General features: G+C 38.1%; 1 protein-coding gene and 1 long non-coding RNA gene across 3 annotated transcripts in view; one reads left to right on the top strand and one right to left on the bottom strand.

The window, feature by feature from the left end:
• LOC118849546 overlaps positions 1–5,900 on the top strand; it is a 33,111-nt gene extending 27,211 nt beyond the window's left edge. The window contains exon 3 of the long non-coding RNA XR_005010434.1: positions 5,801–5,900. This is a non-coding gene — a long non-coding RNA (uncharacterized LOC118849546). The remainder of the gene's footprint in view (positions 1–5,800) is intronic.
• The window catches only part of DOCK4 (dedicator of cytokinesis 4), a 541,696-nt gene that overhangs the window by 91,855 nt on the left and 436,849 nt on the right, over positions 1–12,992 (bottom strand). For both annotated transcript variants that reach the window (XM_036758430.1, XM_036758431.1), the window contains exon 27: positions 8,895–8,989. In XM_036758430.1, coding sequence (XP_036614325.1) covers positions 8,895–8,989 — 95 coding nt within the window. The remainder of the gene's footprint in view (positions 1–8,894; positions 8,990–12,992) is intronic.

The raw sequence follows: 12,992 nt of genomic DNA, 5'->3' as shown, positions 1-12,992 counted from the left end.
CCAGGCATGATGTCAGGTGAAGCCTTGTATTTATCTTTAATCCCTTACTATAAAATGGATAGCTTGAAAGGCTTTTTGTTGTTTGCTTCTAATCTATTACACCCAGCACAGACAGAATGGAATGATTTGGCTTTTCACTGGCTTCTCTATTTCTCACTCTTTTGCTCATTTATGCATCGTTCCTGAAGATGGGAACTATTGGAACCTCGTCTATTTGACATGCAGTCAATGAGAGATTTGTACTCTAATCAGACTTAGTAATTTAATTTGTTTATTTCTGCAGTGTAAATTCAGGCACAAAAGACACTTTACTCTCTGGTTACTGAAAGTCTCAGACACAGTAGAATGAGAGACAGGGGAGAGGGTGGTGGGGGGAGAGAGAGACAGAGAGAGAGAGAGAGAGAGAGAGAGAGAGAGAGAGAGAGAGAGAGAGACAAAGAGAGAGAGAGAGAGAGAACATCTGATTGGTTAAGGAGCTTGGGTGAACTAGTTTGGAATGGAGGCTTTAAGCACCTGACAGCTTAGTGGTGGAAGCCTTTCAGGCAAGTCCCTGAGAAGGAACTTGGTGCTGGGGATGAGAGAACAGCAAGGCCCCAGCCACAGTTTTGGTATCTTCCTTTTTGCACCTTAACTGGAGAAAGGTCTTGTGAACTTCGAAGGACACAGAGTTTTGTTTTGTTTTGTTTAACTTCTCGCCCTAGCAGAATCCCTGGAATAGCTTACTCAGGATCTGCATCTGGGGGCCAAGAACATACTTAGACACAATCAGGGAAGGCAGCTTTTACATTCTGCAAGAAGCCTAGCAGAAAAGCTATACCATCCCTAAGGGCAATTTGATGAGTATCCTGTTAGAGAGAAAAGTATCCTACAACTGGGAGCTGTGAGTTAGCCCTCTGGCCATGTGCTCTTGAATTCTGAGCTCACTTTTGGCTGGATTCTATAGGTACCAGTGAAAGGGTACATTACAGACTTTTGGGGGATAATTTATACAAAATGCCTTATAACATCTTATTAATACTCCAGACTAGAAACTAATTAAGCCTGACTAATTGATATAAACTCATAATCATAAGGTTTGTAAATTATAGTATTAGAAATACCATCCCCAATAAGCTAGAAGCCTTCCCAATAAGATCAGAGGTGAAACAAGGATGCCCATTATCACCACTATTATTCAATATTGTACTAGATATGCTAGCTATAGCAATAAGAGAAGAAAAAAGAAATTGAAGGAAATAAAATAGGCAATGAGGAAACAAAACTCTCCCTCTTTGCAGATGATATGATGGTGTACCTAGAAAAACAACTAAAAAACTAGTTGAAATAATCAACATTAGCAAAGTTGCAGGATATAAAATAAGCCCTCATAAATCACTAGCAATTCTATATATTACCAACAAGGTCTAGCAGCAAGAGATAGAAAGTGATATTCCATTTAAAATAACAGTAGATAATATAAAATACTTGTAAATCTACCTGCTAAGACAAACCAAGGAACAATATGAACACAATTACAAAACACTTTTCACATGAAAAGATACTAATTGCTCATGAGTAGGCCAAGCCAATATAATAAAAATGACAATTCTTGGGGCAGCTAGGTGGCACAGTGAGTAAAGCACTGGCCCTGTAGTCAGGGGGACCTGAGTTCAAATTCTCAGACACTTGATACAATTACTAACTGTGTGACCTTGGGCAAGTCACTTAACCCCAATTGCCCTGCCTTCCCCCTCAAAAAAAAATGACAATTTGACCTAAATTAATTTACTTATTCAACGTCATACCAATCAAGCTACCAAAAAACCACTTTAAAGAGCTAGAAAAAAAATAACAAAATTCATCTGGAAGAACAAAAGGCAAAGAATATCAAGGCAATTAATGGAGAAATAAATGTGAAGGAAGGTGGTCTAGCCATACCAGGTCTCAAATTGTATTATAAAGTGGTAATCATCAAAACAATCTGGTACTGGCTAAGAAATAAGAGTGGTGGATCAGTTGAATAGATTAGGTACACAATACATAGTAGTAAATAATCATAGTAATCTAGTGTCAAACCCAAAGACCCAAGCTTCTGGGATAAAAATGGACTATTTGACAAAAATTGCTGGGAAAATGGAAAAGAGTTTGGCAGAAACTAGGTATAGACCAACATCTCACACCATATTCTAAGACAAGGTCAAAATGGCTACATGTTTTAGACATAAAGGGGGATACCAGGGGCAAATTGGGGAGAATGGAATAGTTTACCTGTCAGATCTATGGATAAGGGAAGAATTTATGACAAGAGACAGCATTACGAGATGTAAAGTGGATAAATTTGATTATATTTAAATAAAAAAAATTTGCACAAACAAAACCAATGCAGCAAAGATTAGAAGGAAAACAGAAGGTTGAGAAATAAAATTTGTAGTGTCTCTGATCAAGGCCTCATTTCCCAAAAACATAGAGAACTAAGTCAAATTTTTAAAAATACAACTCATTCCCCAACTGATAAATGATCAGAGAATACATGAAGTTTTCAGAAGTAATCAAAGCTAACTATAGTCACATGAAAAAATACTCTAAATTAGTACTGATTAGAGAAATGTAATTTAAACAACTCTAAGGTACCACCTCACACCTATCAGATTGGCTAATATGATAGAAAAGGAAAATAAATGTTGGAAAGGATATGGGAAAATTAGGACATTAATACATCGTTGGTGGAGTTTTGAACTGATCCAAACATTCTAGAGATCAATTGGAACTATGCCCAAAGGGCTACAAAACCATGCATACCCTTTGCCCCAACAATACCATTACTAGGTCTGTATCCCAAAGAAATTAAAAAAAGGTGGGGGGGGGTGGAGAACAGATCTATTTATATAAAAATATTTATAGCAGCTCCTTTCCTGGTAGCAAACAATTAGAAACTGCCAAATGGAATGACAAATTTGCCAATCCTATACACCCTTATGATTCTCTCACAAAGTGAAATATTTTTTTCACTTTAATTAGCAAGTTGAATTTTCTGATGAGGCAAGAGGGAATGTAAAGAAAAAACAGTAATAAGGGCATGATCTTTGAAGTAGAAAATATCCCAGATCCCTTGGGCAGGAATGGCAAAATACTAGGTGTCCATCTTCCTTTGGGGCTGCCCCATTTCATCATACCTCTAGCCTATTTTTCTCCCTGTCTCATAGGTTTTCCTCTTTGACTAAACTAACATCCTTGTTTTCCTAAACAGCTTTGGTTTCTTTTCTTTCATGAAACCTTCCTAAATGGAATGGAAGTTGGATTTACACATTAACCACATTCTTACTACTAACTCCTCAGAACTCACTGAAAGGCTTATCTAGCTATCCATCCCTTCACACACACACACACACACACACACACACACACACACACACACACACACACACTCTGTTAAAGGAACAGATAAGCACCTATTAAGTGCTTACTATTTCCTAAGAACTATTTTATATGTGGCTCATTTGCCAAATATATTACAAAAGTATATTATATTTTATGTATTTAAATGTGGCACACATTTTTTTTTAGTGGTTTGGCTTACTGTTTAAGATTGGGTGTGTAGGAAGAGTAGAGGAGATGATCATGATTCCCTATACCTAAATTGATGAACACCACTGGGTCTAGACCATAAATCCCAGATGTGCTACTTTCTGTGACTTTGGACAAATCCCTTCACCTCTCTGGGCCTTAAGTTCTTCATCTGTAAAATGAAGGTGGGGGTCTAGATGATCCCTAAGGACCCCTCCATATACAATATATACATATAATATATGATATACCTCTATAGCTATTCTCTCCCCCCTCCCCTCTCTCATCCTACAATCCAGATTCTGCTCTGTGATGTACAACAGATAGAGATACTATGATGACAAGAAATCAAATCCTCCCCTCCGACACTGGTGTCTAAATCCACATAGCTAAATAATGACCTGTATTACCCATGTAAAGCAGATATATTCAATTTAGTACAGTATGTTGGAGAGAATACTATACTTAGGAGTCATAGGACCTGGGCTTAAAGTTTCTTACTATTTGCATGACCCCTGAGAAAGTCACAAAAACAATAATAATCATAACAACAACTACCATGTATGTAATGCTTTGGGGTTTGCTAAACACTTTACATGTATTATCTCATTTGAACTTCGCAACAACCACCATGGAAGGTAGGTGTTGCTATTATCTCCATTTTACAGATGAGAAAACTGAGGTTTAGTGACTTGTCTAGGGTCAATAGCTAGTAAGTGTCAGAGATGGAGATCCTCCTGACTGCAAATCCAGTGCTCTAGGCATGGTGTCACCTAGCTGCCTATAACTCAACAGTTGTATAATCTGCTTGGGCTTGAATTTCCTTATCTGTCTGAATAGACATAGATTCATATCATGTTAGAATCAGAAGTATGTATTCATAGGGCCATTTGATTTTAAATTAGAATTTTTATTGGTTTGTGATTACCACAAACCAAAACTTCCAGATTACTGAAACGGAAACCAGGAAAGGCCCAGTGTAATGCCAGACATACCCATACACAGCAGTTAGAACGTGCAGGCAGACACTGAGCCAGACATAAAGGTCTCAGGAACATGACATCTAAGCTTTCTTGTAGCTCTAAGTCAATGATTTCATAAAATATTCTAAAATAGCCCCAGTGATCCCCAGGAATAAAACAGCAATGAACCATAAAGGAAAAGCCTTCAAGACAATTCTGCTCAGGCAAAAGAGTTTTCATTTTCTTCAGGGATAGGGACATTTTCATAAGCTTTTTATTCCCACCTCCTCCCCCCCATACATAATGATATGCTTATTTTAATACCCCAGCATATGCACGGGTGAGGGGTGGGGAGGTGGTTATATTTAAAATGCCATGTATTTTTGGTGTTTAATTTTAATTATATTCCTCCTATACCAACTTGGGCCAATGATTTCTCTTTCACCATTACATATGCTAAGCACCCTCAGTTTGCATTCAATCTCCATTCCATTCATTTCAAGAAACTTTAATGAAGTCCTGCTATAGCACTCTGCTAAACGCTGAGCATCCAAAGGAAATAGGATACGACTGTGAACTCTTTGTTAACAGAGACTGTTTTTGCCTTTCTTTGTTCTCCCAGAACTTGGCATAGTGCCTGGAATGTAGTAGGCACTTAATGAAGTTGCTCATTGGTTTGACTTGGTGTGGAGTCTCCCATCATGGGACCTACTCTGTAACGGGGTAGGGGGAGGAAGGATAAATCAAACATACACAAAAAATGGCTTCAGCAGGAATATGATAATTGCAAAAGAGGGTAACGGATTTGAAGAAGGTGAAATTGTTTTTAAGTCTGGAAGTTCAGAGAAGTCTTCATTGATTGGGAGCCTAGGATATGCTTATGAAATGTTTGGGAGAAGACCGCCACATAATACCAATGAAGAAAATAAGCAAGGTAAAGCGTATTGTCAGACACACATGCATGGAAAAGGAAGCAGTCCAGTCATCTAGATAGCCATGTGCTAATGGAGTCCACACAAAGTCAAAAGATCTACAGGCATGCCCACAGAAAGGCTGGGTAGACCCATTATGGAGGATTTGTGGAAAGGTATGTGTGATAATTCCACATGATTCAGGGAATGGAAAAGTTGTGATCTCCACTGCTGGGCTGAATACTGACATCAATGAGACTGGGGGTCTATCCAAGCATCTCATTATTAACATGCTGCATTATAAAGAGATTCAAAAGTAAAAAAAAAAAAAGACACGTCTTGACCTTTGGCCATTTAAATTGTATATATCTGTTCTGTATACAGGATATACGACGTGATGGGTGAGTGAGGTTCCACTACTACAGTTTCATCTGAGACAGCAATTCCTACTGGACAAACTTCTGGCAACTCTCCTGTAATTCTGCGGATAGTGAGGAATAAAATGATTTACCTGGGGTCTCACTGTCACAGCAGTCTTTTTTTTTTTTTAAGGTTTTCATAAGGATGGATATACTAAATAGCCACATGAAAACAACATTAACAACAAAATTAGCTAATCATCTAGCCCAGGGCTGTCCAACCTTAAGTTTTTACTGAAACAACAGACAATATATCTTGATTTGCCATTTTAGTGAGAGTTCTGTCTTAGCTCAGCTTTGTTTACTAAAGCATATATGTAAATTTCTATCCTTGTAGGTGGGTCACATAAATCCCACTGTGAATTTTGGACAGCCCTGATCTAGAATCAGAGGTGGGGAGGCTGCAGCCTTATGGAATCAAAGCTGCAGGCTCCCTATCCCTGAGAGATATTTCCAGATATTCAGGTGCCAAGAAACATAAACAAATACATTCATAATGTGACATTTGGGTAACATGTACAAGATGGCCTTTACCTAACAGTAATATATTTAGAGAAAGGGGAAGGTCTGAGGCATAAAATGAATTGCAAAGAACAAAGAAAAGGTAGGTTCCTAAGGAATAACAGGACTGCAGCGATGCTGACAGCCAAAACTCGAAGACCCTGGAGTTATGAAGACCTGGTCTCAGACATTTACTAGCTTGGTGACCTTAGGCAAGTCACTTAATCTCTCCCTTCCTCAGTTTCTTCAACAACAGCACCTACCTCGAGAGGCTGCTGTGAGGACCAAATGAAATAATATTTTTATTTGATGCCAAAGACATCAAAAGGGTCAACAGCTAGTAAATGTCTGAGGCAACATTTGAATTCAGATCTTTCTGACTCCAAATCCAGTGGTCTATGCATGGTGTCACCTAGCTGCCTATAACTCAACAGTTGTATAATCTGTTAGGGCTTGAATTTCCTTATCTGTCTGGATAGACATAGATTCACACCATGTTAGAATCAGAAGTATGTATTCATAGGGCCATTTGATTTTAAATTAGAATTTAAGAGCTTACAATTAGGTCTATAAGGGAGTTAGTAGATGTGAAAAGACAGGCTTAAACTGCTTATATACCTTAAAAGAAAGTATTATTAATCTTACTGGCACAACCCACGTAGATATCAGTCTGAAAAATCCTCTTTGACCTATGGCTATGCCATGTCCCTCCCATGTCTCCCAATATCCATGCTGGATAAATTGAGTAAAGGGAAATCTCCTCCTTACTAGATGAGGAGCAGAGAAGTAAATACAATGCCTTGTAGAAGGGGTGGAGCAAAGGTAGTTTTTAGGTCAGAACAAGTTATTTTGCTGGAATCATGGCATTGATCATCACAGAATGAAGCAGTTTGCAACTGACACTTAGCACCTCTTAGAGTGGTGGGCTGGGCCTGCAGGACCAGACCTTCATCAGCACCAATGGTATTGCTTAGGCAATAATATAATGATGGGGTTGTTGTTCATGTCCACCTCTTTATGATCTCATTTGGGGTTTTATTGGCAAAGATACTGGAGTAGTTTGCCATTTTCTTCTCTAGCTCATTTTACAGATGAAGAAACTGAGGAAAATAAGGTTAAGTGACTTGTCCAGGGTCACAGAAACAGTAAGTGTCTGAGGCTGGATTTGAATTCAGGTCTTCCTGACTGCAGGGCTCATATTCTATACACTGTGCCACCTCGCTCCCCCATAATGATGGGGACTGAGGGTGAATTTCTGACAAACTATCAGCTATTATATTTTGTGAATCATCATGTTTTACATGACTATTTTAAGAAGTATCATTTAATTTTTCTTCTCATTTGAGGAAAAATATCTAAACATCAAAAAACTTGAATATTGAGGAAAACTGCAAGATACAAGAGAAATTAAAAAGAAAAGAGAACTGTGAACACGACATCCTCAGCAAAGGTCAGATCTAGCAATATTAATGCTAATAATAGATTAAAAACAAACTAACAAACCTGAAAAACCATCTGGTTACTCAAAGGCTGACTTGCAAAGGCTCAGTAAGGCCAGCCACCTGATTTCTGGTGGACTGTAAGCTCCCTGAAGGCCGGGATTCCTTGGGTTTTGTCTTTCTATTTCTACCATAGTGCTTTAGTATAAGTATTTAGATAAATATTTCAAAAATGTCTTTTGAATTGAATTGCATTCACAACTAAAGCAAATAACTCATTAGCCTTTGGGAGGAAAAAAAAACCCAAGTACTGGTTACCAAAATAGTCTAAAAAATTTTTTTATCCTAAAGAGGGCAAAGAAGCAGCATCCTTGTTGCCCTATCATTGACTTTCCCATCTAGGTCTGTGGATCATATACTGAAATCGCCCAGTCCTCATATTCAGGAATAATGTAAACACATCCAAACATCCAAACAAATGGGGTTAAAGTCAACCAATCAATAAACATTTATTAATCGCCCAGTATGTACCAGCACTGTGCTAAGTACTACCTAAAAATGCAGGGCCCTGGATTGTGGCTCAACTGAAATTTAATTTCATTCTTCTCACGATATCACACTAAATATTCCAGGCCCTAAAGAGGGCTGCAGCAACACTTCTGATTTGTCTGCAAAAACAGAAGAGCTGGAACTGTCAACACTGCTTCTGCAGTTATTTAAAATACATTATGCCATATTATATGATTTGCTACTTTGCAAAGTTTTAACACGTCTGCTTCTATAAATGTGTGCCGCAGTTGGAGCCATGTTGGGCATGTCTAATAAAAAGCTCTATAGTCCAAAAGCTTTTATCACTCCTTTATCTGAGGATTTGGATATATATACATAGACTACTTAGGCAAGTGTATATTGAAACCAGTTCTCACCCTATGCATACGCTTGTTTTTCCCCATATACCACAATGCCTTCCCAATATGTCACGCTTACTTTAGCAGATCAATTAATACGGAGAAATGGGAAGATAGTCAAAAGTAATTTGAGAGCTCAAAAAGATCCTTTCATACACTCATCTCCCCCGAACAGAAAACTGTATTTATAAGCAATGTGTAAGTGTCTTACTTGTTAGCAACCAAGCGCATGACAGTCCAGTCTTTTGGAAACATCTCAGGCCGTATCAGTATTCGAAACACAGTAAAAATCTGCAGCAGAAAATCCTGGGAGAGAATGGAGAAAAAAAAGAATATTTTTTTCAGATTTTACTGTAATTGCTGACACATCCAAGTGGAAAACACACACACACACACACACACACACACACACACACACACACCCCAGAAACAGAAAAGAAACGTCAAAAATTGCTGAAGCTAATTGCATTTTCCAAACAAAACAACTACAGAAAAGAGGAGTTATATATTGCAGCAAATAACCACAATAAGGAATTCTTTTCAAAGCATCTTCTTGTCCTTTAACACTACTAATCACACTCCCCAGGCTTTCAATGTTTTTGTTTGGGTTGTTGCTGTTCAGTTGTGCCTGACTGTGATCCCTTTTGGGGTTTTCTTGGCAGAGATTCTGGAGTGGTTTGCCATTTCCTCCTCCAGCTCATCTTACAGATGAGGAAACTGAGGCAAACAAGGTTCAGAGACTTGCCCAGGGTCACATAGCTAGTAAGTATCTGAGGCTGGATTTGAATTCAGCTCTTCCTTACTCCAGGCCCGATGCTACATATACTATGGTGCCACCTAGCTACTATTATATTTAGGTGCAAGAAAATGAGGGGAAGGCTTTCCAGTAGCATGCAGAAGACTAAGGTCAACCCATATCAAGAAGCTTAGATAGCTCAGTGGAGAGAGTGCTTTGCTTGGAGTTAGGAAGACCTGAGTTCAAATCCAGCCTCAGACACTAACTGCGTTCCCGGGCAAATCATGTGTTTATTTGCCTCAGTTTCCTCAAGTATAAAAAGAGGATAATAATAACAGCACCTATCTCTAAGGGTTATAACCTTACCTCTCATGGTTGTAAAATGAGATGTTTCTGAAGGGCTTAGCACTGTGCCTGGCACACAGTAGCTGCTATTTCCATTAGAGCATGAGCTCCTTCAGGGCATGGACTACCTTTTGCCTCTTTTTGTATCCCGAGCACTTAGCACAGTACCTGGCACATACTAGGTGCTTAATCAATGTTCACTGACTGACATTTCCTCCTTCACAGTACCAAGACTTTTCGAACTAGAAGAATCATTTTATGATTCCTAGATCATAAGTATTTTTCTTTGTCAATTTTAGAAATTTATGTTTAAATCAAAAGACATCTAAAATAAAACTCCACTTTCACAGTTATTTACATGTTATCTCCCCCATCTAAATGCGAGCTCCTTGAGAACATGGACCATGCTTTTACCTTACCCTCAGTTCTTAGCATGGTGCCTAACACGTACTAGGTGTATAAGAAATGTTCATTGACTGATCTTCATAAGACTGAAAATATGGAGAGTACAATCCAAGACCTAGGTGGCCCAGTGGACAGACACCTGAATTTGGAGTCCAGTCAGGAAAACGTGAGTTCAAATTCTGCCTTGGATACTAGCCATGTGACTCTGGGCAAGTCACCCGATTTCTCTAATAGACCCACCTCTGTAAAATGGGGAAAGTAACGGCATTCACATCACAGAGCTGTTGAGGATCAAATGAGGTACCATATGACAAGAGCTCTGTAATCCTTAAAGCATTATGTGAATGGTAGTTATTATTTTAATTCACACCACTCTGAGTCTCAGTTACTTCATCCATGGCACGAGGGGGTATGGCTAACAGATCATTAAGGTTCCTTCCAACTCTAACAAGTTGTTTAAGAATGGATCTTCATATTGATCAGTCAATAAGCATTTATTAAGCACCTACTCAGTACCCATTACTGAACTCAGCACTGGGAATACAAAGGTGTACCAGTTTCCTATAGGAAGAAAAGGACTTGTCACACCTTTCTGTCTGTACTATATAGCATTTAAAAAAAAATCAAACTTAGAGAAGGACAGGAAATAACTCTGAAGGTTTAAAGATGGCATGTCAGAGGGGTGGACATATTTGCAAAAAAGCTCCTTTTGAACTGACCGAGCAGAATAATCTGACAAAGGACCTGTTATTCTGGAAGATGCCCTTTTCCGAAACAGATATCTAATGGGGCATCAAAATTCTGCCACAATATTATACCTTTTCCTTTTTTTTGGAAGGGAACCAAGAAGATTAAAACACCCCATAAAAAATGAAAAAGGCTCTTTTCTGTCTGTGTCTCTCTCTGTGTCTCTGTCTCTTTGTTTATCTTTGTCTCTGTCTCTGTGTGTTTTTCTCTGTTTCTCTCTATCTCTGTCTCTCTCTCTGTGTCTATGTCTTTCTCTTTCTCTGTCTCTCCCTCCTTTTGTTTGGCTTAATTTAGTTCTGTTATAGAATCACTAATAAGCAAATTACAAATTAAAAAAAGAAGGCTGCTAATACGAGAGGTCTCGAGAAAGTATGTTTCCATTTCTCTAATGTGTTTGAAATGTAGCAGTGAAATGTTGTAAACAAAAATGCTAGAATTTTGTTTAATAAATACAGTAACAAATCTGTTAAACATGTAACTCTTCTGTAAATAAGATTAAGGTTGTCACTCAAATCAATAGAAGCTAGAAAGAGAAAAATGTAAAAATACACTTCTTGCTTATGATGTAGCATTTTCCCAGATATATCCTAACAGCTATTTAATCAAATCAATAAATATTTTGACCATGTTTTTGTTTCATGGCTTTTTCATCTATTCATATATATCTCTATTTATTATAGCCTCTAGATGGAGATCATTGGATTTGGAGATCTAAACATTTGCAGATAGGAAGTCACCTGCTTGTAAAAGTGGCCATGAATGGGCTCTGTTCATTTAATGAACAAGATCTTAATAAGTAGTTTGTTCCTGTTCACACAGCCAATAGATTAGAGGTGGGGCTAGTGAGTGCTCACATGTGGGAGTGCTTGCACACACACACACACACACACACACACACACACACACACACACTCTCCTACCCATCTTTATACATACTGCACTTGCATAGCATACTGCCTAGCGCACAGTAAGCACTTAATAAATGTTTACTGCCTAACTGACCCTCCTCTTCTATCTCTAGCTTAAAATGATGGTAAAGGGTTTTTGTTCATCTATTTTTTTTTCAGGGGGTGGGGGTGGGTTTAAACTTAAGTGTTTGAACTTACCCAAAGCGCTATTTCCTATAGTCTTCTCTAAATACTTCCCTAAAAACTTACTTTTATTGTATCAAATGTTTTCTTCCAGAGAAAAAGTGTTTTTTTTCCTTCATTTAACAATAACTTAGTAATAGGGATTTTTTTAGTATTCAATTAAAAAAATACTGATACTTGTTTCGCCAGATTGTTTAGACAGTGATAAGAACACAAAAAGAAAACAAAGGTCACATACTCTACAAGTTTTAAGTTGGTAACAGGAAGCCAATAGTGTCCTTTGCTTCAGTTAACAAACAAAAGTTTCTTATCACACTCTTTGTAATTCTCACAAACCTAAACTTCCTCCTGTAGTTGTTCCGTTCCTTTGAGACACCATTTGGGGTTTTCTTGGCAAAGATACTGGCGTGGTTTGCCATTTCCTTCTCCAGTTCATCTTACAAATGAGGAAACTGAGACAAACAGGGTTAAGTGACTTGCCCAGGGTCACACAGCTAGTAAGTGTCTGAGGCCGGATTTGAACTCTGGGAGACGAGTCTTCCTGAGTCCAGGCCCAGCGTCCTATCCACTACACCACCTACCTGCCCCTCTCTACACTCTTAGCTAGAGCCAAATCATAGAGTGAAGTAGGAGATAGAAATTGAAAACCTGATGCTTGAAAAGCATAATTTTCTGAAATAAATAATACCTTCATTCTAGGAAAGCGCTCATCATCACCTTCTAAAACAGTAAAAGTTTTCATATTCAAACAAGGGAAGTGAAGGCATTTATTAAGATTAGAAAAAAAATCAAGAAGTTGCTTCACAATGCAAGGAAAGAGCTGAGTAGAGACTGGCTTTTCTCAGACCTAATAGAAGTAAATCAAATAAATTAATTCAAGACTTTTTTTTTTAAATTCAGAACAGTGAATTAGTATTAACTGTACTATCTTCAAATAAGACTTAGCTTGAAATTGGTTTCAAGTTGATGTGCTAAGGTTTAAAAG

Source organism: Trichosurus vulpecula, chromosome 5 (genome assembly GCF_011100635.1).
Source record: "Trichosurus vulpecula isolate mTriVul1 chromosome 5, mTriVul1.pri, whole genome shotgun sequence".
NCBI classification, from domain to species: Eukaryota; Metazoa; Chordata; class Mammalia; order Diprotodontia; family Phalangeridae; genus Trichosurus; species Trichosurus vulpecula.
The sequence above is the reverse complement of the archived record's forward strand: the minus strand, read 5'-3'. Positions and strand labels throughout refer to the sequence as shown.